This window comes from Piliocolobus tephrosceles, chromosome 21 (genome assembly GCF_002776525.5).
Source record: "Piliocolobus tephrosceles isolate RC106 chromosome 21, ASM277652v3, whole genome shotgun sequence".
NCBI lineage: Eukaryota > Metazoa > Chordata > Mammalia > Primates > Cercopithecidae > Piliocolobus > Piliocolobus tephrosceles.
Genome location: NC_045454.1, coordinates 40266250 through 40288130, shown reverse-complemented (window position 1 = coordinate 40288130; position 21881 = coordinate 40266250). Strand labels below are relative to the sequence as shown.

At 48.9% G+C, this 21881-nt stretch overlaps 1 protein-coding gene across 1 annotated transcript in view; it reads left to right on the top strand.

Moving 5' to 3' along the window:
- Positions 1-21881, top strand: part of MAST1 (microtubule associated serine/threonine kinase 1) — a 43350-nt gene that overhangs the window by 3276 nt on the left and 18193 nt on the right. Inside the window, exons 4-12 of the mRNA XM_026457027.1 lie at positions 2304-2382; positions 6391-6551; positions 6683-6758; positions 6919-7128; positions 11031-11132; positions 11212-11344; positions 11425-11492; positions 18283-18362; positions 18452-18706. Of these exons, the coding sequence (XP_026312812.1) occupies positions 2304-2382; positions 6391-6551; positions 6683-6758; positions 6919-7128; positions 11031-11132; positions 11212-11344; positions 11425-11492; positions 18283-18362; positions 18452-18706 (1164 nt within the window). The remainder of the gene's footprint in view (positions 1-2303; positions 2383-6390; positions 6552-6682; positions 6759-6918; positions 7129-11030; positions 11133-11211; positions 11345-11424; positions 11493-18282; positions 18363-18451; positions 18707-21881) is intronic.

Sequence of the window (21881 nt, the reverse complement as noted above, 5' to 3'; positions counted from 1 at the left end):
CCACCGCGCCCGGCCTTAAATGAATTTTCTATGGGCCTTTGGTGAAACTGGGGGAGGCAGAGAGGTTTCTCTGATGTTTTCTGGAGAAACTTTTCTGGGAGTTTAGGCCCGTCTCTTTTTCTTTGAAGTCTATTCATTCTAAAAATGGTGTCTAAACACCTGCTATGTTCTTAGGAGCTGGGCGTATGGGGTCAATGACGTTCTGTCTCTACCCTCTGAGTTGAATAGAGCAGGCAGGCCAGAGAATGGGGATCGTTGCAAAGGTTGATGAAGGCTGTGTTGTGAGAGTCCAGAGAGATTGTGGGGACAGAGGACAACTCCCTTGGGAAAGTGGGGGAAACCGCTTATTGACCATGGAATTTAGCTGAGGGCAATAGAAAGGCAGGGTAAGGCTCTGGGATTGGGTCTCACGTGTTAATCCGCAAGCGGGGAAGGCTGAGCGAGGGGACTGCTGGGAGCAAGGAGGAAGGGAGGAGTCCAATGAATGGGGTGTGCGTGTGTCCTTGTAACTGTGCAATCTGTGTGCTGGTGTACGTGTGTGGTTGTGACTGTGTGAGAAATTACGTGCCTATGCAATGGCACGAGTCTCCGAATGTGAACGTGTGAACGTGTGTCTGTAGGATTGTAAGCATCTGTGAATATGCGAGGGGAGCAAGTCAGGTGTGTCTCCAGGTGAGCGTGCAATCTGTGTAAGCGTGTGTGAGTGTGTAGCTGTGAGATAGTAAACGCAAAGTCACAGTGTTTACTCTCTCTCTTTTTTTCTTTTCTTGAGACAGAGTCTCACTCTGTTGCTGAGACTGGAGTGCAATGGCAGGATCTCGGCTCACTGCAATCTCTGCCTCCCGGGTTGAAGCGATTCCCCTGCCTCACCTTCCCAAGTAGCTGGGATTACAGGCGCCTACCACCATACCGGGCTAATTTTTGTATTTTTAGTAGAGATGGGGTTTCACCAGTTTGGTCAGGCTGGTCTCGAACTTCTGACCTCAGGTGGTCCACCTGCCTCGGCCTCCCAAAATGGTAGAATTACAGACATGAGCCACTGCGCCTGGCCAGTGTTTACAGTCTCACAGCCACACACTCACATGTGCACGTGCCAATGTGTGTTGTGCACTCACACGAGCATGGGCCGATGTGTGTCCCTGTGAGTGTGCATCTGCGTGCGAGTGTGAACGAGTGTGTCGCTGTGTGCAAGTTTCTTTTTTTTTTGAGGCGGAGTCTCGCTCTGTCGCCCAGGCTGGAGAGTGCAGTGGCCGGATCTCAGCTCACTGCAAGCTCCGCCTCCTGGGTTTACGCCATTCTCCTGCCTCAGCCTCCCGAATAGCTGGGACTACAGGCACCCACCACCTCGCCCGGCTACTTTTTTGTATTTTTTAGTAGAGACGGGGTTTCACTGGGTTAGCCAGGATGGTCTCGATCGCCTGACCTTGTGATCCGCCCGTCTCGGCCTCCCAAAGTGCTGGGATTACAGGCTTGCGCCACCGCGCCCGGCCCATGTGTGCAAGTTTCAATGTGTGGCAGTGAGCGCAGGTGTCTGGAACGTGCGTCTGTGTGAATGTGAAAAGTGTAGAGTAGGTTCGGGTGAGTCTGTGTGTCAGAGTGTGAGTACTGAGTCTCTGTAAGCACCTGTGTCTACAGGTGAGTGCATGTCTGGTCTTGCACGTGCGATTGTGCATTAGTGTGTGAGAGTGTGATATTTGGGTCCATGGATGGGAGAGTCAATATATGTGGCTGTCTGTGTTGAGGAGTCATGTGTGAGTGTGTGTCTTGGGGGTGTGTGAAGTGTAAATGTGTGCACTGCCAGTATGTGAACCTGACCTGATAGTCACACCAACATTAATGGGTTTGGCTACAACAGTGATTGTGTCTGTGTGCACGAGAGCATAAGGACACAAGATTCTATGTCAGTGTGTTGGGGGATGGGAGGGGTCTTTCTTCTCTAAGAAGATCCAAGGGTCCCCCTCTGAGAGCTTTCTCATGGAGTGTTCACTCGGGGAAAAATTCTAGAATCTCTCTGGAAAGGCTTCATTGGGTGGGGGCTTTTCCAATTCTCGGTGTCCACTCTGGATGATAAGAGAGGGGACCGTGGGGAGGAGAGCGGAGACGGATCTTCCCTCCAATTCCCGGTGCCTGCCTGGTAGAGCCCCTCTTTACCCACTTGATTCTGAGGGCCTTGAGTAATCTTAGAGTGCAGACGTATTCCCCCAGCCCCCACCCTGGCCATGGCCAGTGGCTTCACCCACACCCTGAGGAGTAGGGGGACCTCTGGGGCCTTGTGGCCTCTGAGCACCTTGGCTGGGTTCCAGGGCGGACGGACGCCGGTGGTCTCTGGCCTCACTCCCTTCATCTGGCTATGGCACCAACACGCCCAGTTCCACCGTCTCGGTGAGTGTGGAAAGTGGGTGGGTGGGCCGGTGGGTAAGGAATTCAGGGGGCCCTCCAGCCTGAAGACCCACACCCAGGCCAGCAGTCCAAGCTGGGCTTGATGACAGTTTAGGGCCAGGCACAGTGACTCATGCCTGTAATCCCAGTACTTTGGAAGGCCAAGACAGGATTGCTTGAGCCCAGGAGTTCGAGACCAGTCTGGGCAATACAGGGAGACCCTTGTCCCTACAAAAATTAAAAATTATCTGGGCATGGTGGTGCGCACCTGTGGTTCCTGCTATTTGGGAGGCTGAGATGCGAGGATCGCTTGAGTCTGGGAGGTATAGGCTACAGTGGAGCTGAGATTGCACCACACTGCATTCCAGTCTGGACGACAGAGTGAGACCCTGTCTCAAAAGAAAAAAATTAAAAAAAGACAGTTTGGGTTTCCCCATCCTTCAAGGGTGTTCAGTGTTCACTTGTCCATCTATTAGAGAGTTATGAGTCTGCTCCACTCAAAGCCCTATGCTCTGCCCTCAACACATTTATGGGAAGGTCCTTCCTACTCATTTCTGACTCACTCATTTACAACTGGTGACATAAGGCTCTGTGAGTTAAGCCATTTACCCTGATATCAGCAGCTGGGCTGGGCCAGGCCACAGCTTTCACCCAGAGCCCATTTGCTCACCCCTTGCAATACCCAAAGTCTCTCCCTCTGCTCCCTTTTCTATCCATGCTCATGGTTCCCTTATTGATCCATTGGCATGATGTTCAGCAGACATTTATCATGAGACTGTCATGTGGTAGGCGCGTTCTGCAAGCTGGGTCAGAGTGTAAACATTCACACAGCCCTCATGGGGGAAGACAAGCCAGTAAGAAGGCATTCACAAAATAGAATGGTCAGAACTTTGATGCAAGTAGAACAAGGTGAGGTGATAGCAAAGGAGATGCATGTGATTCAGCTTGGGGGGTTGTCAAGGAAGGCTTCCTGGAGGAGGTGACATTGAATCCAAGACAAAGGACCAGCAGGAGTTTGGCAGGTGGAAGAGAAGGGAGAAGAGTGTTCCAGGAAGGGGAAGAGCATGTGCAAACCTATAGAGGCCGCAGAACTTGCTGCATTTGAAAAGTTGAAAGTAGCTTTGTGGGGCTGAAACTTTGGGATGCGGGGGAGGAATAGAGACGATGCGGGCAGCGACCTTGATCAGGCTGGAACCTTGTCAGCTGGGGCAGCAAGGGCAATTGTATTCTAAATCCAGTGGGGGAGCCATGGAATGGCTTTATTTCTTTATATTAAATTGTACTGAAATTTCAGTTTGAACCATTTGAAATTGTGATTCTGTAGACCATAGATAATGTACACTAATTTAAAAAATAAAAGAGATGGATGAGGTGGGGAATTTTAACCAGGGGAGTGAGCAATGTGATATTTAAAAATATCATTCTGGCCGGACGCGGTGGCTCATACCTATAATCCCAGCATTTTGGGAGATTGAAGCAGGTGAACCATTTGAGGTCAGGAGTTCAAGACCAACCTGGCCAACATGGTGAAACCCTATCTCTAGTAAAAATACAAATATTAGCCAGGAGTGGTCGTGGGTGCCTGTAATCCCAGCTACTCAGGAGGCTGAGGCAGGGAGAATTGCTTAAACCTGAGAAGTGGAGGTTGCAGTGAGCCAAGACTACACCACTGTACTCCAGCCTGGGTGACAGCTGTATGGCCGGGCACCGTGGCTCACACTTGTAATCCCAACACTACGGGAGGTTAAGGCAGGAGGATTGCTTGAGCCCAGGAGTTTGAGGCCAACCTGGGCAACATGATGAAACCCTGTTTCTGCAAAAAAAAAAAAAAAAAAAAAAAATTAGCCAGGTGTGATGGCTTGTACCTCAAGTCCCAGCTACCCAGGAGGCTGAGATGGAAAGATTGCTTGAGCTCAGGAGGTGGAGGCTGCAGTGAGTGGAGGTTGAGCCACTGCATTCCAGCCTGGGGGACAGAGAAAAACCCTGTCTCGAAATAAAAATAAAATAAAATAAAATAAAATAAAATAAAATAAAGCAAGAGGAGGACCAGGCATAGTGGCTCATGCCTGTAATCCCAGCACTTTTTTTTTTTTTTGAGACAGAGTCTCATTCTGTTGCCCAGGCCTGGAGTGCAATGGCAACGTGTCAGCTCACTGCAACCTCCCTCTCCTGGGTTCAAGCAATTCTCTTTCCTCAGCCTCTGAGTAGCTGGGATTACAGGTGCCCACCACCATGCCTGGCTAATTTATATATATATATATATATATATATTTTTTTTTTGAGATAGAGTCTCTCTGTGTTGCCCGGGCTGGAGTGCAGTGGCCGGATCTCAGCTCACTGCAAGCTCTGCCTCCCGGGTTCACGCCGTTCTCCTGCCTCAGCCTCCCGAGTAGCTGGGACTACAGGCGCCCGCCACCTCGCCCGGCTAGTTTTTTGTATTTTTAGTAGAGACGGGGTTTCCCCGTGTTAGCCAGGATGGTCTCGATCTCCTGACCTCGTGATCCGCCCGTCTCGGCCTCCCAAAGTGCTGGGATTACAGGCTTGAGCCGCCACGCCCAGCTAATTTTTTTATATTTTTAGTAGAGATAGGGTTTCACCCTGTTGGCCAGGCTGGTCTGGAACTCCTGACCTCAGTTTTTCTGCCCACCTCAGCCTCCCAAAGTGCTGGGATTACAGGCGTGAGCCACCGTGCCCTGCCCTCAAGCCCAGCACTTTGAGAGGCCAAAGCAGGAGAATTGCTTGAAGCCAGCCTGGGCAACATAGCGAGACCCTGTCTCTACAAAAAAGAATTAGCCATGCATGGTGTAGTCACAGCTACATGGAAGGCAGAGGTGGAAAGATTACTTTAGCCCAGGAGTTCAAGGCTTCCATGAGCAATGATTGCATTACATCACTCTAGCCTGGGTAATATAAGGAGACCTTGTCTCTCTCTCTCTCTCTCTCTCTTTTTAAAAATTTTAAATAATTTTAATAAACAGAGATAAGGTTTCATTATGTTGCCAACTCCTGGGATCAAGTGATCCTCCTGCCTTCACCTCCCCAAATGCTGGGATTACAGGTATGAGTCACCATATTCAGTGGAGACCCTCTCTCTAAAATAATAATAATAATAATAAGGCAAGAGGAAACAAGATAGGGTAGGGACCGGGAAGAATGGGTGTGTGTTCAGAGGAGGTCTTCCCAAGCAGTGACATTGAAGCAAAGATTTGAAGGATGAGAAGGAGGGATCCATAGTTGATGTGTTCCAAGCAGAAGGAATAGCTAGAGCGAAGAACCTGAGGAAGGATTTTGCCTGGCTTGTCCAAGGACTATCAATGAGGCCACTAGGCTGGGCGTGGTGGCTTGCGCCTGTAATCCCAGCACTTTGGTGGATCACCTGAGGTCAGGAGTTTAAGACCAGCCTGGCCAACATGGTGAAACACTGTCTCTACTCTACTAAAAATACAAAAAATTAGCCGGGCGTGGTGACAGGCACCTGTAATCCCAGCTACTCAGGAGACTGAGTCAGGAGAATCGCTTAAATGCGGGAGGCGGAGGTTGCAGTGAGCTGAGATCACACTCCAACCTAGGCAACAAAAGCAAAACTGCATCAAAAAAAAAAAAAAAAAAAAAAAAAGGAGGCCGCTGTAGCTGGAGCAAAGGAAGTAAGCAGGAGACTGATAAAAATCCATGGCAGGGACACAGGGCGGGATGAGGCAGGACCTTGTATAACTGGGGAAGGACTTGGGTGTTCACCCTGAGTAGAGTGGCAGCCTCAGAGGGTTCTGAACAGAGAAGGCTCATGAATTGACCCAAGCTTTAACAGAATCACTGTCTCCACCCCTGTCTGTCCCCGCCCACCTGTGTGTGGCCAAGAGTCCCAGTCAAGACCCTAGGATCCAAGGATGGTAAATCAGGTCCTGATCCTGGCCTTGCCCAGTGACCCCATCAGCCTTGGGAGTCCCAGCTCAAGATTCTGAGCTGTTGGGGGGCCCATGGTGGCTCTGACCCCGGCCCTGCCCCTCTCCCCAGTCCTCCTGCTCCTCCCAGGAGCGCCTGCACCAGCTGCCCTACCAGCCCACGGTGGACGAGCTCCACTTCCTCTCCAAACACTTCGGGAGCACTGAGAGCATCACAGACGAGGATGGTGGCCGTCGCTCCCCAGCCGTGCGTCCCCGCTCACGGAGCCTCAGGTGGGCAGGTCTTAGGACTTGTGCATAGAGAGACCCCTGTCCCCGCGAATAAAAGGGTTACATCTCGGGGCAAGGGCTCTCTGCGGGCTTGGAGGCAGAGGACTGGACAGAATGGGCTTCTCTCCCCGCAGCCCCGGGCGCTCCCCCTCCTCCTACGACAATGAGATCGTGATGATGAATCATGTCTACAAGGAGAGGTTCCCGAAGGTGAGGTGGGACCCGAGGCGATCGCGGGGTGACCTGGCGGCTTGCACTCTCGCTCGCCTTATCCCCGCGCGCCCCCTGGCGGCCTCGGTGCACAGCGCAGGCTCCTGGCGGCCACAGCCTCCGGGCACAGCCCCGCGCCCCTCCTCCGTCCCTCCCGCAGGCCACTGCGCAGATGGAGGAGAAGCTGCGTGACTTCACCCGCGCCTACGAACCCGACAGCGTTCTGCCTCTGGCCGATGGCGTGCTCAGCTTCATCCACCACCAGATCATCGAGCTGGCCCGGGACTGCCTAACCAAGTCCCGTGACGGCCTCATCACCACGGTCTACTTCTATGAATTGCAGGAGAACCTGGAGAAGCTCCTTCAAGACGTGAGTGCTCGCGGAGGCCGGGCTGATCTCAGGCTCAGCACGGCCAAATTGTGCCCAATGCACCCCTTTCTTCACCCCACATCCATTTAGGGAGCTCCTACCACGTTCCAGGCACTGGCGTGGAGCTGAGGACTCAGGGGTGAAAGTGTTCCCCTCCCTAGGTCTGCCTGACTGAAGAGGCAGGAATTTCACCTCGCTCATTTACCTTAGGTCTTTACTCAAGTATCACCTTCTCAGGTGGCTTCTTAGGCGGTCCCCAGCCACTTAGAATATTAAACTGGGCTGGGTGCGGTGGCTCAGGCCTGTAATCCCAGCACTTTGGGAGGCTGAGGCAGGTGGATCACCTGAGGTCAGGAGTTCGAAACCAGCCTGGCCAACATGGCAAAACCCCGTCTCTACTAAAAATACAAAAATTAGCGGGGCGTGGTGGCTTGCACCTGTAATCCCAAGTACTTGAGAGGCAGAGGCGGGAGAATCGCTTGAACCTGGGAGTCAGAGGTTACAGTGAGCCAAGATCATGCCATTGCACTCCAGCCTGGGCAACAAGAGTGAAACTCTGTCTCAAAAATAAATAAATAAATGAAATAAAATAAAACATCAAGCTCTACTCATATTTATCAGCCACTTTCTCTTTAGTGTCTCCTTGACACTCGGCACTATCCATCACACTCTGTATTTTTGCTTATTTTATTTCATGTCTATCCTTCTCCAGTGTCAGCCCCATAGGTGGCAAGGATGGGGTGGCGGGGTTGTCTGTTCTGTCCACTTCTGTGTCCCTGCTGTTTGCAACAATACCCAGCACACAGTAGGTACTCAATAAATGCTAAGTAAATTGATGCATGAATGTCCCTTTGCAGTGGCATGCACCTGTAGTTCCAGCTACTTAGGAGGCTGAGATGGGAGGATTGCTTGAGGTCAGGAGTTTGAGACCAGCTTGGGAAACATAGCAAGACCCCACCTCTAAAACAATAAAAAATATTTAAGCCAGGTGAGATGGCTCACAACTTTAATCCCAGCACTTTGGGAGGCTGAGGTGAGCAGATCACAAGGTCAGGAGTTTGAAACCAGCCTGGGCAATAAGGTGAAACTCTGTCTTGACTAAAAATACAAAAAAATTAGCCAGGTGTGGTGGCACGTGCCTGTAATCCCAGTTACTGGGGAGGCTGAAGCAGAAGAATATCTTGAACCCAGGAGGCAGTGGTTGCAGTAAGCTGAGGTTGCACCACTGCACTCCAGCCTGGGCGACAGAGTGAGATTCTGTCACAAAAAAAAAAAAAAAAAAAAGAAAAATTGAATTAGCTAGGCATAGTGGCACACACCTGTAGTCCCAGCTACTTCAGAGGCTGAGGCAGGAGGATCACTTGATCATTCATTAAGTCCACCAATATTTATTTATTTATTAAAAATTAAAAAAAATTTTTTGGAGACAAAGTCTAGCTTTATCGCCCTGGGCTGGAGTGCAATGGTGCGATCTTGGCTCACTGCAACCTCCACCTCCCAGGTTCAAGCGATTCTCCTGCCTCAGCCCGAGTAGCTGGGATCACAGGCACTCACCATCATGCCTGGCTAATTTTTGTATTTTTAGTCCAAACAGGGTTGCACTATGTTGGCCAGGCTGGTCTCCAACTCCTGACCTTAGGTGATCCACCCGCCTCTGCCTCCCAAAGTGCTGGGATTACAGGTGTGAGCCACTATGCCCAGCCCCTACCAATATTTATGAAGCACCTACTATGGGCCTGACACTAGCCTAGAAGCTGGGAAATCAACTGGAAATAAAACAAAAATTCTTGTCTTTGGGGAGCTGACATTCTGTTAATAGCAGGAAGAGACCGAGGATAAACAATAGGCATTAGAAGCTCACCCCTGGAATCCCAGCACTTTGAGCAGCTGAGACAGGAGGCTTTCTGGAGCCCAGGAGTTGGAGACCAGCCTGGGTAACATAGCGAGACCCTGTCTCTACAGAAAAACAAGTCAAACAAACAAAAACCCAATAGACATTAAGGCTGCGACCAGGACCAAGGTGAAGCAAGTGATTATTTCTTCCCCCAGAACATTAGATTAATTTTTGAAAAACTTGAAAAGTAGATAAATGAAAACCCAACATTATTTTAAGTTTACGTATTTTATTTATAACCAAGCCACAATCTGTTATAATCTTGCTGTCCTGGTTTTAATGAAAGCAAACTCATCAATAATACTATTTTCATTGAAGCTATTAGACATTTCCAAAGACACATTAAAACACATATAGGTTGGTGCACACTTTTTTTGGCTCAAGTTAAAATATGACTAGGCACAGCCTGTTGAATTCTGTCTTTATTTAATTTTCTTTTTCTTTCTTTCTTTCTTTTTTTTTTTTTTTTTGAGACGGAGTCTCGCTCTGTCGCCCGGGCTGGAGTGCAGTGGCCAGACCTCAGCTCACTGCAAGCTCCACCTCCCAGGTTCACGCCATTCTCCTGCCTCAGCCTCCCGAGTAGCTGGGACTACAGGCGCCCACCACCTCGCCCAGCTAGTTTTTTGTATTTTTTAGTAGAGACGGGGTTTCACTGTGTTAGCCAGGATGGTCTCGATCTCCTGACCTCGTGATCCGCCTGTCTCGGCCTCCCAAAGTGCTGGGATTACAGGCTTGAGCCACCGCGCCCGGCCTCTTTTTCTTTCTTTCTTTCTTTTTTTTTTTATTTGAGATGGGGGACTCTCTATGTTGCCCAGGGTGGTCTTGAACTCCTGGGCTCAAGCAATCCTCCTGCCTTAGCCTCCTGAGTAGCTGGGATTATAGGCATGTACTACCACATCTGGCTTAAATTTTGATATTTTGCTTATGATAGATTTTTGGCATTAATTTTAGGCTTTTCAAGGATTACAATAAGATTAAGATACTAGTTCTTTTTTTTTCTTTTCTTTTCGTTTTTTTTTTTTTTTTTTTTTTTTTTTGAGACGAAGTCTCACTCTGTCACCCAGGCTGGAGTGTAGTGATGTGATCTTGGCTCACTGCAACCTCTACCCCCCGGGTTCAAGTGATTCTCCTGCTTCCGCCTCCCAAGTAGCTGGGATTACAAGTGTGTGACACCATACCCAGCAAAGTTTTGTACTTTCAGCAGAGATGGGGTTTTGCCATGGTAGGCAGGCTGGTCTCAAACCCCTGACCTCAAGTGATTCGTTCTCCTCTGTCTCCCAAAATGCTGGGATGACAGGCATGAGCCACCGTCCCTGGCTTCTTTTTCTTTTCTTTTCTTTTTTTTTTTTGAGACAGAGGATCTCTCTGTAACCCAGGCAGGAGTGCAGTGGTGCCATCAGCTCACTGCAGCCTTAGTCCCCCCGGGCTCAAGTAATTCTCCTGTTTACTTCAGCTTCCCAGGTAGCTAGGACTACAGGCACGCACTACCACACCTGGCTAATTTTATTTTTTGTAGAGACAGGGTCTCACTATGGTTTTGCTGTTTGTTTGTTTGTTTGTTTGTTACTGCTTTTGTTTTGAGACAGAGTCTCGCTCTGTCACACAGGCTGGAGTGCAGTGGCATGATCTTGGCTCACTGCAACTTCTGCCTCCCAGGTTCAAGCGATTCTCCTGCTTCAGCCTCCCAAGTAGCTGAGATTACAGGCATCTGTCACCACGCCTGGCTAATTTTGCGTTTTTAGTGGAGATGGGGTTTCACCACGTTGGTCAGGCTGGTCTCAAACACTTGACCTCAAGTGATCCACCCACCTGGGCCTCCCAAAGTACTGGGATTACAGGCATGAGCCACTGTGCCCAGCCTCATTATTTTTACTGTGTGGCTTGGGCCTCAGTCTCCTCACCTATAAGATGGAACAGTAGCAGCAGTATGTACTCCAAGGTGCTGAGAGAGGGGCTGGGATGAGGCAGGGTGCCTGTGAGCCCTGTCCCCCTGTGTCCCCTACCACAGGCCTATGAACGCTCTGAGAGCTTGGAGGTGGCCTTTGTTACTCAGCTGGTGAAGAAGTTGCTTATTATCATCTCACGTCCCGCAAGGCTGCTGGAGTGCCTGGTGAGGGGGCTGGGCATGGGTAGGGGCAGGGGGGTGGACCTGGGGAGCCTGTGGTGAGCCCACTCCTGCCCTGCCTCAGGAATTCAACCCCGAGGAGTTCTACCACCTGCTGGAGGCGGCCGAGGGACACGCCAAGGAGGGCCACCTTGTCAAGACAGACATCCCCCGCTACATCATCCGCCAGCTGGGCCTCACCCGTGACCCCTTTCCAGGTGCTGGCTGGTGGGCACAGGGGGACTGGGGGTGAGCAGGCCCAGACCCCAGCTCGTGCTCACTCTCAGTCCCTCCCTAGACGTGGTGCACCTGGAGGAACAGGACAGTGGTGGCTCCAACACCCCTGAACAAGATGATCTCTCTGAGGTAAAGCTGGGTGGCCAAGCGGTCAGTACCCTGGTTCCTGGGAGGGCAGGGCAGGGCAGGGCTCAACTCCAGCTTCTTTGCCCTCAGGCTTTGTGAATCTCTTAGTCCTGCACTCTGAGCCTCAGTTTTCCCATCCATAAAATGGGGTTAGTAATAGCTCTTTCAGGGCCTAGCGCGGTGGCTCATGCCTGTAATCCCAGCACTTTGGGAGGCCAAGGCAGGCGGATCACCTGAGGTCGGGAGTTCGAGACCAGCCTAACCAACATGGAGAAACCCCATCTCTACTAAAAACAAAAAAATACAAAAATTAGCTGGGCGTGGTGGCACATGCCTGTAATCCCAGCTACTTGGGAGGCTGAGGCAGGAGAATCACTTGAACCCACGAGGCAGAGGTTGCAGTGAGCCAAGATTGTGCCACTGCACTCCAGTCTGGGCAACAAGAGTGAAACTCTGTCTCAAAAAATAAAATAAAATAAAATAAAATAAAATTGAATTAAATTAAATTAAATAATAGCTCTTCCCCGTGACCTCTTTATTTGTCATGTTAAAATCCATGAAACATAAAATTTAATTTACCTTTTTAACCATTTTAAAATGAACAATTCGTGGCCAGGTGCAGTGGCTTAGGCCTGTAATACCATCACTTTTGGAGGCCGAGGCAGGAGGATTGTTCGTGCTTAGGCATTTGAGACCAGCCTGGGCAGCATAAAAAATCAGCTGGGCGTGGTGGCGCATGCCTGTAGTCCCAGCTACTGGGGAGGCTGAGGTGGGAGAATTGTATGAGCCCAGGAAGTCAAGGCTTCTGTAAGCCATGATCACACCACTGCACTCCAGCCTGGGTAACAGAGTGAGACCCTGTCTCAAAAAATGAAATTAAAAATAATAAAGAATAGGCCTGGTGCAATGGCTCACGCCTATAATCCTACTACTTTGGGAGGACGAGATGGACGGATCACTTGAGGTCAGGAGTTCAAAACTAGCCTGGCCAACACGGTAAAACCCCGTCTCCACTAAAAATACAAAAAAATTAGCTGGGCATGGTGGTACATGCCTGTAATCCCAGCTACTTGGGAGGCTGAGGCAGGAAAATTGCTTGAACCTGGGAGGTGGAGGTTGGTGTGAGCTGAGATCGCGCCACTGCACTCCAGCCTGGCAACAGAGTGAGACTCCGTCTCAAAAATAATAATAATAATAATAATAATAATAATAATAATAATAATAACAACTAATAGCAATAAAATAATTTAGCAGCATTTAGTAATTCACAATGCTGTATAGTCATTAGATCTATGTAGCTGCAGAACTTTTTTATCACCCCAAAGGGAAACCTCACACCCATTATACCCTCCCTCCTCATTCCTCCCTCCCCACAGTCCCTGGCAACCTCTAATCTATTTTCTCTGTGGAATTGCTTTTTCTGGATATTTCCTTTTTTTCTTTTTTTTGGAGACAGAATTTCGCTCTCGTTGCCCAGGCTGGAATGCAATGGCATGATCTAGGCTCACCGCAACCTCCGCCTCCCAGGTTCAAGCGATTCTCCTGCCTCAGCTTCCCAAGTAACTGGGATTACAGGCATGTGACACCAAACCCGGCTAATTTTGTATTTTTAGTAGAGACAGGGTTTCACCATGTTGGTCAGGCTGGTATTGAACTCCTGACCTCAGGTGATCCGCCCACCTTAGCCTCCCAAAGTGCTGGGATTACAGGCATGAGCCACATGCCTGGCCTTTTTCTGGATATTTCCTATAAATGGGATCATATGCTCTGTGGCCTCTTACGTCTGGCTTCTTTCACTTAGCATAACGTTTCTGAGGTTTATCCATGTTGCTGTAGCTTGTATCACTGCTTCATTCCTTTTTAAAGCTGAGTAATAGTCCATTGAATGGTAGATCCATTCATCCACTGGTGAACCTTGGGTTGTCCATCTTTCATCTGTTGTAAATAGTGCTCCTATGAACATGGGTGTACAAATATTTGGCTGGACAACTGTTTTGAGTTATTTAGGGTATATGTATAGAGGTGGAATTTCTGGGTCATATGGTAGCTCTATATTTAACTTATAGAGGAATCCTGCATGTGTTTTTGAGCAGGCTAACTGGCTGTATGTGTTAATGGCAGCTCAGCATGGGGAAAATTGCCAATTCTATTTCCAGGCCAGCCATACTTTGGCAGATCTTCCAGATGTCTACTGGAGAATCCTACCCCAATGGCCATGCATGTGTTTTCTCTGAACTGCCTAGTGTTTTATAAAAATTTGGGCAGGATATGGTGGCTCACGGCCACCCAGCACTTTGGGAGGGTGAGGCGGGTGGATCACTTGAGGTCAGGAAGTCGAGACCAGCCTGACCTCAGGCTGGTCTGAGGTCACCTTTGGTGAAACCCTGTTTCTACTAAAAAAAATACATAAAATTAGCCAGGTGTGATGGTATCCACCCTTAATCCCAGCTACTTGGGAGGCTGAGGCAGGAGAACTGCTGGAACCAGGGAGACAAAGATTGCAGTGAGCCGATATCGAACCACTGCACTCCAACCTGGGTGAGAGAGTGAGACAGTGAGGCTCCATCTTGAAAAAAAATAAATAAATAAAAATAAAAGAAGCAAAATATAAAAATTGAAAGATTTTTGCTTCAAAATCTGGATTTGGGCCTTCTCTTGAAAAATCAGAAGCTCTAGGACTGGGTGTAGTGGCTCATGACTATAATCTCAGCACTTTCGGAAGCCAAGGTGGCAGGATTGCTTGAGCCCAGGAGTTCGAGATCAGCCCGGGCAACATAGCAAGACCCCGTCTCTACTTAAAAAAAATAGACGAAGAAAAAGTTCTAATAAAACTGTGGTGGAACCAGCTGAGTGGGGGTGGTCCTGTGATATTGGGTACCTGCCTCTTTGTCACCCATGGCCTCCACCCTGGTCTACTGACCCCTGAAGACACTTAAGTTTGTAATCTTTGTTTCAAATTGTATCTATACAGTCACACAAATATATACACACACCTTTCCTTCATGTATGTATTTAAAAGGAATCTCACAATACATGCCATTTGTTTAATTTTTTGACTAGGTAATGGAATGACATCACTCAAAAGTCTAAAACTCTAAAAAGGTATTTATCTCTCATTGTTTGTAGGATTCTGTTATTCCATTTAATCAAACTTGTTAATTGAGTGATTCAAATCTTCCATCTCCCTATTCATTTATCTTGCCTGATTAATCTAGTAGTTTCTGAGAGATATGTGAAACCTTATTTTAAGCAACTTCTCCTTGTAATTCAATTTTTATATCAGATATTTTTAGGCTACATTCTTTGTAGCATATAAGTTCAATATTTTTGTATATCATAGATCTTTTTTGTAATGTCTATGTACTATATCTCTTTGTCCCTAAGAAAAATCAAAATAATCTTCAAGAAAGATATACAGTGAAAAAATATATATATTTTTTTTTCTTGAGACGGAGTCTCGCTCTGTCGCCCAGGCTGGAGTGCAGTGGCCGGATCTCGGCTCACTGCAAGCTCCGCCTCCGGGGTTTACGCCATTCTCCTGCCTCAGCCTCCCAAGTAGCTGGGACTACAGGCGCCCGCCACCTCGCCCGGCTAGTTTTTTTGTATTTTTTTAGTAGAGACGGGATTTCACCGTGTTAGCCAGGATGGTCTCGATCTCCTGACCTCGTGATCCGCCCGTCTCGGCCTCCCAAAGTGCTGGGATTACAGGCTTGAGCCACCGCGCCCGGCCCAGTGAAAAAATCTTACTGCTACCTTTTTTCCCCATTGCCCTATAACCCTGAAATATGATTATATAGTTTTACTTTGCCACTTGTTTTTTTGAGACAAAGTTCCACTCTTGTTGCCCAGGCTGGAGTGCAATGGTGTGATCTTGGCTCACTGTAACCTCTCTTTCCTGGGTTCCTCTCTCCTGCTTCAGCCTTCCAAGTAGCTGGGATTACAGGTGCCCACCACCACACCTGGCTAATTTTTTTGTATTTTTAGTAGAGACGGGGTTTCACCATGTTGGCCACGCTGGTCTCTAACTTCTGACCTTCAGGAGATCCACTCACCTTGGTCTCCCAAAGTACTGGGATTACAGGCGTGAGCCACCACACCCGGCCTTTGCCACATTTTTTAACACAAAAACATACAATACATATTGCCTATTGCATTTTTACACTTAATAAAATACTTTAGAGAACTTTCTAAATCCATAGACAGTTTCCTCATTATTTTTTAACAGTGGCACAATGTTTCTTTATATAACTACCCCACATGTATTTGTTTGGCTAATTTAACATATGGATTATTATTTCCAATCTCACAATGAGCAAGATAGTAGATATACCATTTTTCACATGTGCAAGTTTATCTGTAGCATAAATTCAAAAGTGAAATTGCTGAGTCAAAGGGAACATGTATTTGTAATTCTGATCTGTACCAAACAGTAATTTACATTCCCAACAGCAAGGTATGAAAGTACCTGTTCAGGCTGGGCGCGGTGGCTCAAGCCTGTAACCCCAGCACTTTGGGAGGCCGAGACGGGCGGGTCACGAGGTCAGGAGATCGAGACCATCCTGGCTAACACGGTGAAACCCCGTCTCTACTAAAAAATACAAAAAGCTAGCCGGGCGAGGTGGCGGGCGCCTGTAGTCCCAGCTACTTGGGAGACTGAGGCAGGAGAATGGCGTAAACCCGGGAGGCGGAGCTTGCAGTGAGCTGAGATCCGGCCACTGCACTCCAGCCTGGGCGACAGAGCGAGACTCTGTCTCCAAAAAAAAAAAAAAAGAAAGTACCTGTTCAGCCCGGCGCGGTGGCTCACGCCTGTAATCCCAGCACTTTCAGAGGCCAAGGCGGGTAGATCACGAGGTCAGGAGATCGAGACCATCCTGGCTAACATGGTGAAACCCCGTCTCTACTAAAACTACAAAAAATTAGCCAGGCGTAGTGGCGGACACCTGTAGTCCCAGATACTCAGGAGGCTGAGGCAGGAAAATGGAGTGAACCCGGGAGGAGGAGCTTACAATGAGAGGAGATCGCAGCTGCTGCACTCCAGCCTGGGTGACAGAGTTAGACTCTGTCTCAAAAAAAAAAAAGAAAGTACCTGTTCATCCACATATTTGCCCATAGAGGGTGTCAGGTTTTAGATTTTTTTTCTCCCAATCTACTAGGTGAAAAATGGTATTTTGTGGTAGTTATAATTTGTCTTTCTGTTATTGTAAGTGAGATTGAGGTTTTTTTTTTTTTTTTTTTTTTTTTTTGAGATGGAATTTTGCTCTTGTTGCCCTGGAGTGCAATGCCGCGATCTCAGCTCACCACAACCTCAGCCTCCTTGGTTCAAGCAATTCTCCTGCTTCAGCTTCCCGAGTAGCTGGGATTACAGGCATGCACCACCATGCCCAGCTGATTATATATTTTTAGTGTAAACGGGGTTTCTCTATGTTGGCCAGGCTTGTCTCAAGCTCCTGACCTCAGGTGATCCACCCACCTTGGCCTCCCAAAGTGCTGGGATTACAAGTACCAGCCACCACGCCCAGCTAAGATTCCTTTTTTATTTTTTATTTTTTTCTCTTTTGAGACGGAGTCTCGTTCTGTCGCCCAGGCGGAAGTGCAGTGGTGTGATCTCTGTTCACTGCAAGCTCTGCCTCCCGGGTTCACACTATTCTCCTGCCTCAGCCTCCCGAGTAGCTGGGACTACAGGCATGTGCCACCACACCCACCTGATTTTTAAAATTTTCAGTAGAGACGGGGTTTCACCATGTTAGCCAGGATGGTCTCGATCTCCTGACATCGTGATCCACCTGCCTCAGCCTCCCAAAGTGCTGGGATTACAGGCATGAGCCACTGCACCCGGCCTGAATCTTTTTTTTTTTTTTTGTGACAGAGCGAGACTCTGTCACCCAGGCTGGAGTGCTGTGGCCGGATCTCAGCTCACTGCAAGCTCCGCCTCCCGAGTTCACGCCATTCTCCTGCCTCAGCCTCCCGGGTAGCTGGGACTACAGGCGCCACCACCTCGCCCGGCTAGTTTTTTGTATTTTTTAGTAGAGACGGGGTTTCACCGTGTTAGCCAGGATGGTCTCGATCTCCTGACCTCGTGATCCGCCCGTCTCAGCCTCCCAAAGTGCTGGGATTACAGGCTTAAGCCACCGCGCCCGGCCGCCCGAATCTTTTAATATGTTTAAGAGCTATAACTGGCTGGGTACAGTGGCTCATGCCTGTAGTCCCTACTCTTTGGGAGGCCAAGGCAGGCAGATTGCTTCAGTCCAGGAGTTCAAGAGCAGCCTGGGGAAGATGGCAAAACCAAATTACTAAAATCAGCCTGGCATGGTGGCATGTGCCTGTTGTCCCAGCTACCTGGGAGGCTGAGGCAGGAGAATCACTTGAGCCCTAGAGGTGGAGGCTGTGGTGAGCACCACTACACTCCAGCCTGAACATCAGAGTGAGAACCTATCTCAAAAAAAAAAAAAAAAAAAAAGCTCTAACTGTAATTTGTAATTGATTTACCTCACCTACTTTTTTTCTCTTCAATTGTTAGGCTTTTGTTATTGATTTTTGGGAACTCTTTATATATTTATATATTAGGGTGACTATTTTGTAGGTTTCCTGCTGTCTTTTCTAAAGGAAGAAATTGAGAATATGTCTTCAGCGTTAGTCTTGGGTTCAATTCCTGACTTTCTCTTTCATTATGGCAGTTGGATGACGGGCTCTCTCGTCCTTTCTGTGCCTCAGTTTCCTCATGTGTAAAATGAAATTAAAAGCATCCTACTGTCATGATGATGATGGAGGTGTGGTCTTCATCTTTTCCCTGAAGGGCCGCAGCAGCAAAGCCAAGAAACCTCCCGGGGAGAATGACTTTGATACCATTAAGCTCATAAGCAACGGTGCCTACGGGTGAGCCACCCGGGGCTCTGGCGGGGGGAGGGTGGCGGAGGCCGGGTGTCTCGGAGGTGACGGCCGGTCCTCGCTCTCTCCCCCTGCAGGGCTGTTTACCTGGTGCGGCACCGTGACACACGACAGCGCTTTGCCATGAAAAAGATCAACAAGCAGAACTTGATCCTCCGCAACCAGATCCAGCAGGCCTTCGTGGAGCGCGACATCCTCACCTTCGCCGAGAACCCGTTTGTGGTTGGCATGTTCTGCTCCTTCGAGACTCGGCGCCACCTCTGCATGGTCATGGAATATGTGGAAGGTGTGGCTGCCTGTGGGGCCGCAGGGAAGATGGGCCATGCTCACTGGTCAGGGCTGTGGGGTGGCCTGCCTGAGCCACATTCACCATATTGATTAGTTGGCCTGTATGTTTATCTATCTATTTATTTCTCCACTCGTTGATTTGTCCATCCATTCTCCCTATATATTTATTCAGTCATCTATTGGTTTGTTTTTCGTGTCATTCAATATAGATACATTCAGTCTGACCAATGCATTACCCTTCCATCTATCCTTCTATCTACTGATTTGCTAATCTATCTGTTTTTCCATCCATGCATCCATTAACCTGTTTATTTTTATTTATTTATTTATTTATTCATTCATTCATTTAGTTATTTTTTGAGACAGAGTCTTGCTCTGTCACCCAGGCTTCAGTGCAGTGGTGCAATCTCGGTTTACTGCAACCTCCGCCTTCCAGGCTCAAGCAATTCTTATGCCTCAGCCTCCCGAGTAGCTGGGATTACAGGCCTGTGCCACCATACATGGCTAATTTTTCTATTTCTAGCAGAGACAAGGTTTTGCCATGTTGGCTGGGCTGGTCTTCAACTCCTGACCTTAAGTGATCTGCCTGCCTGGGCCTCCCAGGCCTGGCATGAGCCACTGTGCCAGGCCTATTATTTATTTATTTATTTATTTATTTATTTATTTATTTTTTGAGACGGAGTCTCGCTCTGCCGCCCAGGCTGGAGTACAGTGGCCGGATCTCAGCTCACTGCAAGCTCCGCCTTCCGGCTTTACGCCGTTCTCCTGCCTCAGCCTCCCTAGTAGCTGGGACTACAGGCGCCCGCCGCCTCGCCCGGCTAGTTTTTTGTATTTTTTTTTAGTAGAGACGAGGTTTCACCGGGTTAGCCAGGATGGTCTCGATCTTCTGACCTCGTGATCCACCCGTCTCGGCCTCCCAAAGTGCTGGGATTACAGGCTTGAGCCACCGTGCCCGGCCTATTTATTTATTTTTGAGATGGAGGCTTGCTCTGTAGCCCAGGCTGGAGTGCAGTGGCGCAATTTCAGCTCACTGCAAGCTCCGCCTCCCTGGTTCACGCCATTTTCCTGCCTCAGCCTCCCGAGTAGCTGGGACTGCAGGCGCCCTGCCACCACGCCTGGCTAATTTTTTGTACTTTTAGTAGAGACGGGGTTTCACTGTGTTAGCCAGGATGATCTCGATCTCCTGACCTCATGATCCACCCACCTCGGCTTCCCAAAGTGCTGGGATTACAGGCATGAGCCACCATGCCCGACCCTATTTATTTATTTTTGAGACAAGATCTCACTCTGTTGCCCAGGCTGAATGTAGTGATGCTATCACAGCTCATTGCAGCCTCAAATGCCTGGGCTCAAGCAATCCTCCCACCTCAGCCTCCCAAATACCTGGGATTATAGGTGCAGACCACCACACTCGGCTAATTCTGGGGAGGCCAAGGCGGGCAGATCACGAGATCAGGAGTTTGAGACCAGCCTGGCCAACATGGTGAAACCCTGACTCTACTAAAAATACAAAAATTAGCCAGATGGCACAGTCCTATAATCCTAGCTACTCGGTGGTTGAAGTGGGAGGATTGTTTAAACATGGGAGGCAGAGGTTGCAGTGAGCCAAGATCGTGCCACTGCACTCCAGGCTAGGCTGAGATCGTACCATTGCACTCCAGCCCTGGCAACTGAGCAAGACTCTGTCCCTCAAAAAAAAAAAAAAGATTTTTTGGGTTTTTGTTTCTTTTGTTTGTTTTGTTTTTTATGCAGTCTCCCTGTATTGCCCAAGTTGGTCTCCAAGTCCTGGGCTCAGGCAACTGTCCTGCCTCAGCTTCCCAAAGTCCTGGGATTATAGGCACGAGTCACCAAACGCATCCCATATACCTGTTTATTAATCCACCTTTCCATCCATCCCTCAATTTGTCTATGTGGTTGTCCATCTGTTTATCCATCCGTATGTCTGTTTACCATTACACACTTACTTTTCTTGTTTCTTTTTTTTTTTTTTTTGAGACGGAGTCTGGCTCTGTCGCCCAGGCTGGAGTGCAGTGGCCGGATCTCAGCTCACTGCAAGCTCTGCCTCCCGGGTTTATGCCATTCTCCTGCCTCAGCCTCCTGAGTAGCTGAGACTACAGGTGCCCACCACTGCGCCCGGCTAATTTTTTGTATTTTTAGTAGAGATGGGGTTTCACCGTGGTCTTGATCTCCTGACCTTGTGATCCGCCCGCCTCGGCCTCCCAAAGTGCTGGGATTACAGGCGTGAGCCACCGCGCCCGGTGAAAGGGGGTTTTCACCATGTTGGCCAGGCTGGTCTCGAACTCCTAACTTCAGGTGATCCTCTTGCCTCAGCCTCCCAAAGTGCTGAGATTATAGGTGTGAGCCATAGCTCTCAGCCCATATATTGTTTTTAATCCATCTGTGCATGTATTCACCCAAATGTTAATCCATATATTGTCCAAAAACACACACATGCTGTGGCTATTAGGACACACACATGATCCCTGGGGCCTCAGCTATGCCTCTTACAAGACTTCCAGTCAACTATCCAGTCACTCAACAAATGCCTCCTCGTGATCTCTCTCATGTCACATGCTGTGCTAGGTGCCAGTGATACAGAGGGGGCCCAGGCAAAGACATCTCCCTCTCACGGAGGTTCCATTCTGGTCTGTATAGACAGACAATAAACAAGCAGAGCAAGCCAAAAGAGATAAGGACAATTTATTTATTTATTTATTTATTTATTTATGGAGTCTCGCTCTTTCACCCAGGCTTGAGTGCCGTGGCGCGATCTTGGTGCACGGCAACCTCCATCTCCTAGGCTCAAGCGATTCTCATGCCTCAGCCTCTTGAGTAGCTGGGACTACAGGTGCGCCACCACCATGTCCAGCTGGTTTTTGTATTTTTAGTAGAGATGGGGTTTCCCCATGTTGGTCAGGCTGGTCTTTAACTCCTGACCTCAGGTGATCAGCCCACCTTGGCCTCCCAAACTGCTGGGATTACAGGCATGAGCCGCCACATCCAGCCAGGACATTTCATAGTGAGGACATGAGGTCCCTGAAGCTGGAGGAGGTGATGGGGAGGCAGGCAAGGAGTTTCTCAGAGGCCTAGATTATGATGGGATAAGTGACCTGCTAGTACAAAGTCTCTTAGGTGACAATTTGGATTTGCAGGAGGGGAGGGGAGGGGAAGGGAAGGGGAAAAAAAAACTACACTCCAGTGGTCTTCTCCTCCCCTCCC